The sequence below is a fragment of the Colobus angolensis genome, unplaced genomic scaffold, assembly GCF_000951035.1.
Source record: "Colobus angolensis palliatus isolate OR3802 unplaced genomic scaffold, Cang.pa_1.0 Scaffold128, whole genome shotgun sequence".
In the NCBI taxonomy this organism is placed as follows: domain Eukaryota; kingdom Metazoa; phylum Chordata; class Mammalia; order Primates; family Cercopithecidae; genus Colobus; species Colobus angolensis.
The window spans coordinates 1,513,871-1,518,640 of record NW_012114030.1 but is presented as its reverse complement, the minus strand read 5'-3'; the positions used below and the strand labels follow the sequence as shown (position 1 = coordinate 1,518,640).

General features: G+C 48.2%; 1 protein-coding gene across 1 annotated transcript in view; it reads left to right on the top strand.

Annotated features, from left to right (window-relative positions):
* Positions 1–344: 344 nt before the first annotated feature.
* ATXN2L (ataxin 2-like) overlaps positions 345–4,770 on the top strand; it is a 14,762-nt gene continuing 10,336 nt past the window's right edge. Inside the window, exons 1-6 of the mRNA XM_011933650.1 lie at positions 345–760; positions 1,594–1,630; positions 1,849–1,905; positions 1,995–2,066; positions 2,441–2,591; positions 3,053–3,177. Coding sequence (XP_011789040.1) covers positions 639–760; positions 1,594–1,630; positions 1,849–1,905; positions 1,995–2,066; positions 2,441–2,591; positions 3,053–3,177 — 564 coding nt within the window. The 5' untranslated portion in view covers positions 345–638. The remainder of the gene's footprint in view (positions 761–1,593; positions 1,631–1,848; positions 1,906–1,994; positions 2,067–2,440; positions 2,592–3,052; positions 3,178–4,770) is intronic.

The window sequence follows — 4,770 nt, the reverse complement described above, 5'->3', positions numbered from 1 at the left end:
AGCCCCGGAGCCCCGGCCTACAGGGGAGGCGGGGCGCATCCCGCCGGCACCGACGGATCGGGGAGTTGGGGGGGGGGCGAGGAGCTGATCGGGGTCCCCGGTTCCATTACCACGAAGGGTCTCGCGGTCCCTGGCTTCAGCCAATGGGGAGTCTGCTGCGGGAAGGGGTCCCCGGCCGTAGCCAATGGAGGGGGGCGCGCGGCCCACAGTTTGGCCAATGGGGAGGGAGGGACTTGGGAGCGGGTTGCTGCCTCCCCCTTCCCGGTCTGGCCAGTAGGAGGGGAGCGAGGTGGGCGGGGGGACGGAAGGAGGGATGACTGGGAGGACTGCGGCCCGGGAGCCTCTGGCGCGCGCGCCCCCTTCCCGTACGTGCGCGTGGATGCTCGGTCTCATGACCCGGGCATTCGCGCGCCGCGGGAACACCTAGGGCAGGGGCTGGTTCGTGGAGGGGCTCGTCTGGTGGCGGTGCATGGGTAGTGGAGGCCCAGCTCAGTTTTTCTTGTACGCGCGTGTGTGTTAATGGAATTAATAGTGGCGGCACACGCAGGCGCAGTGGGCTCTGATCGCGGGAGGTGGGGGTTCGAAAAGGCCCGTGGGCTTTAGTGCGCAGGCGCAGAGCGGGCGAGGCCTCCCGGTGGATGGCTTTTGCGGCTGCGCTGTCCCCCAGCCCTGCCAGCGGCCCCCTCTTCGCCCTCCTCAACCGCCGGTTACATCAGCCAGCGACAAGCAGGGTTACCTGGCGATTGGTGACCCCCGCAGAGTGGGTAACAGGCTGAATGAGTCATGAGGTCGAGGGGATGGGGTGTGGAGGGGATATCCCTCCCACAGTTTGAGGTGTCAGGCTGCTGAAAATGATTGTCTTTTCTGTTTGGGAGGTAATATGCCTGAGCTAGGTAGTTCCGAAGCTGCACTCCTGGAGCTTTTGCCCACACAACTGGGGTGGGTTTTTGGTTAATACTGTAGCATTGATGTGTTGGTAGCCTGCAGCCCTAGCCTCTCTTTGGTTCTTAGAGCAATTGACAACCATTGTTGACTGAGATCTTTTTTGCTGGCATTTGGAGAAAATGTGTTTGCTGGCTTTTTAACGTCTATTTCTTTCTTCCTCTACAAGGTGAGAATTTGAAAAATCTTATTTATTGGCCGGGCACAGTGGCTCACGCCTGTAATGCCAGCACTTTAGGAGGCAAAGGTGGGAAGATCCCTTGAGCCCAGGAGATCGAGACCAGCCTGGGCAACACAGATAGGAAATCCCATCTCTACTAAAAATTAAAAAAAAAAAAAAGCCAGGAGTGCTGGTGTGCACGTATACTCCCAGCCACTCGAGAGGCTGAGACAGGAAGATCGCTTGAGCCTGGGAAGTTGAGGCTGCAGTGAGCTGAGATGGTGCCACTGCACCCCAGCCTGGGTAACAGACGGAGACCCTTTCTCAAAAAAAAATAAAATAAAATAGAAAAGAAAAATCTTACTGACTAACGATTTTGTAGTCTAAATCAGCATCAGGTGGTATATACTTCTAGGATTTAACATCAATTTCATAGTGGTCTAAGAGGACTTGAACAGACATAATTAATTTCTTGTTTTCTTCTCTTGTAGGGGACAGAGCACAGGAAAGGGACCCCCACAGTCACCTGTGAGTGTCTTCTCCCACCCTTTTTAAGCTACATGGACCTAAAAGATGCATAATATGGAAATGCAGAGCACATTAGGTCTCGATAGAGTCTAATGTACTCAGGAGGGCTATGGGCCCAGCACACACAAAGCAGAATGAATAGAGTGCAGGCATTTAGAAAAGACAGTGAGGTGTTGACTGATTACTCCTTTAATTCTCCCTCCTATGTTAACTGACAGGTGTTTGAAGGCGTCTACAACAATTCCAGAATGCTGCATTTCCTTACAGCTGTTGTGGTAAGTTGGTACTTAACCCCTGGGTTGTTTAAGGAACGTAATGCATCTACTTTCTGGAGACATTCTTGTTCTTTTTCCCACTCTGCCAGGGCTCCACTTGTGATGTAAAGGTGAAAAATGGTACCACCTATGAGGGTATCTTCAAGACGCTAAGCTCAAAGGTCAGTGTACTCAAATTTGATTATTTTTGGAGTTGCAGAGTAGGAGAGTGAAATAGACTGATTGAAGGTGTCAATTGGGTGATGTCAGAGTATGCCTTTAGTTGTTTCTGTGAGCCTGTGCTGAATAGTGCTGCAGGGAAAAAAGACACATTTGAGGGCTGGGTACTTTTACGTTAAAGTATTTAAGTTTAAATTTTTGTGAGACTTTTGCTAAGTCCTGTGGCTGATGTTGAGAAAACAATGCACTTGGTTCCAAGCGTATTGAGGATGTAGTGTTGTGAAAAGTTCAGGAAGGGTAAGAGAAATCCAGTCCTATTTTTGCCTTCACATTTCTTGAAACTGACCCGTGGGTGTGGGGAATGGGGTGTTTGTAGTTTGAACTAGCAGTGGATGCTGTGCACCGGAAAGCATCTGAGCCAGCAGGTGGCCCTCGCCGGGAGGACATTGTGGACACCATGGTGTTTAAGCCAAGTGATGTCATGCTCGTGCACTTCCGAAATGTTGACTTCAACTACGCTACTAAAGGTATTGTCCTAGGCTCTTACCTCAGACCTACTCTGTGTGCATAGAGGACAGAGGGCAGTTTGTGTGCAGGTGGAACAAGGTGATGTGTTTGGTTTCTTTTTTTTTTTTGCCTTAATGCCTTATTTTTTCTGAGCAAGGTGGGTGGATTTTTCTTCTTAAAAATATGTCTGGATGTCTAATATATAATGGAATGAATTCCAGCCTGTGTTGTAGTTCTTCATATTTTCTTTGTTGGTTTTTAATTTCTTTTTTCTTTGGAATCATAATCTTGATAGACTTCTTACACTCTTCTTCTGTTGTCTCCCTTCCCCCTGGCCGTGCTGACACACAGGCACACGTACTCTGGGCTTCTCAAACTTTTTGTTCCTGAACTACTACTTACGGGGAGTGGGGTTGGGGGTTATTGGAAAGAAGTCTGTGAAATAGGGCCTGACTGCTGATCTTCACCTCTGCCCCCACAGACAAGTTCACCGATTCAGCCATTGCCATGAACTCGAAAGTGAATGGGGAACACAAAGAGAAGGTGCTTCAGCGCTGGGAGGGGGGTGACAGCAACAGCGACGACTACGATCTCGAGTCCGACATGGTATAGCCTCCTTCCCTGAGAACCTGGGAGCTTGACTGACAGAATGGGTTGTCGACAGTGAGGTTCATTTGAGGGGGGAGGGAAATATTTACTGTTGCCCGTTGATGGTGGTCAGATAACAAATAGAAAGATACAGAAAATAGCAAAGTAAAAATACCTATTCTCACCTGGGTGCAGTGGCTTATGCTTGTAATCCCAGCACTTTGGTAGGTCAAGGCTGGTGGGTCACTTGAGTCAGGGAGTTCGAGACCAGCACGGGCAACATGGCAAAACCCTGTCGCAACAAGATATATAAAGCTAGCAAGGTTTGGTGGCATGTACCTGTAATGCCAGCTACTTGGGAGGCTGAGGTGGGAGGATCACTTGAGCCCAGGGAGGTTGAGGCTACAGTGAGCTGTGATCATACCACTGCACTCCAGCCTGACTGGACCCTGTCAAAAAAAAAAACCAAAACATCAACTTATTTTCTTACTATCTATAATTAACCATTCCTAGCATTTGCATCACATTATTTTTCAACATAACAAAAAGTATAGATTACTGTGTAGACCCATTTCTCTTCCCAAAATCAGCTACTCTGAGACATTTAAAATCCCTCATGAGGCTGAGCACAGTGGCTCATTCCTGTAGTCCCAGCTACGTAGGAGGCCAAGGCAGGAGGATCACTTGAGCCCAGGAGTTTGAGGCTGCAGTGAGCTGAGATTGTGCCACTAGACTCCAGTCTGAATGACAGAGTGAGGCTATCTCAAAAAAAAAATAAAAACCACTCATGAATAGAGCTGAGCATGGTGGTCCCACACCTGTAATCCTAGCTACTCAGGCTGAGGTAGGACAATCATTTCAGGCTTTGGTGCACTACGATTGAACTTGTGAATGGCCACTGTGCTCCAGCCTGGGCATCATAGCGAGAATGTCTGTTGAGAAACAAATGTCTTGTGAATGAATACATTATTGCTTTGTTATGTTTGGTTTGTACAAGAATTCGCTTTTTTTGCCTTTTCGAACTTCTCATGGTGATACATAGATCTAGTTCTTTGTTTTTATTGTTGTGTAATGTTTTCTTTATATTCACACACATATGTATACACAGCAAATTGTGTTTGTCCTTTTCCTTACTCATCTGCATTTTGTTTCCATTATTTTGCTACTAAAAATAGTACCTTGCTGGACTTTGAGAACTTGTATTCCCTATGCACATGTGCCAGAATTTTTCTGGGATGTCTTGGAAGTAGACTTGTTAGATCTTAAGATTTTTCAGGTTTACTAGTTATCGCTAATTTCTGCTGCAATTGTTAGTAATTATTAACAGTTGCAGGTCGGGATCAGTGGCTCACGCCAGTAATCCCAGCACTTTGGGAGGCCAAGGCAGGCGGATCACCTGAGGTTGGGAGTTTGAGACCAACCTGACCAATATGGAGAAATCCCATCTCTACTAAAAATACAAAATTAGCTGGGCGTGGTGGCACATGCCGTAATCCTAGCTACTGGCGAGGTTGAGGCAGGAGAATCGCTTGAACCCAGGAGATGGAGGTTGCAGTGAGCCAAGATGGTGCCATTGCACTCCAGCCTGGGCGACAAGAATGAAACTCTGTC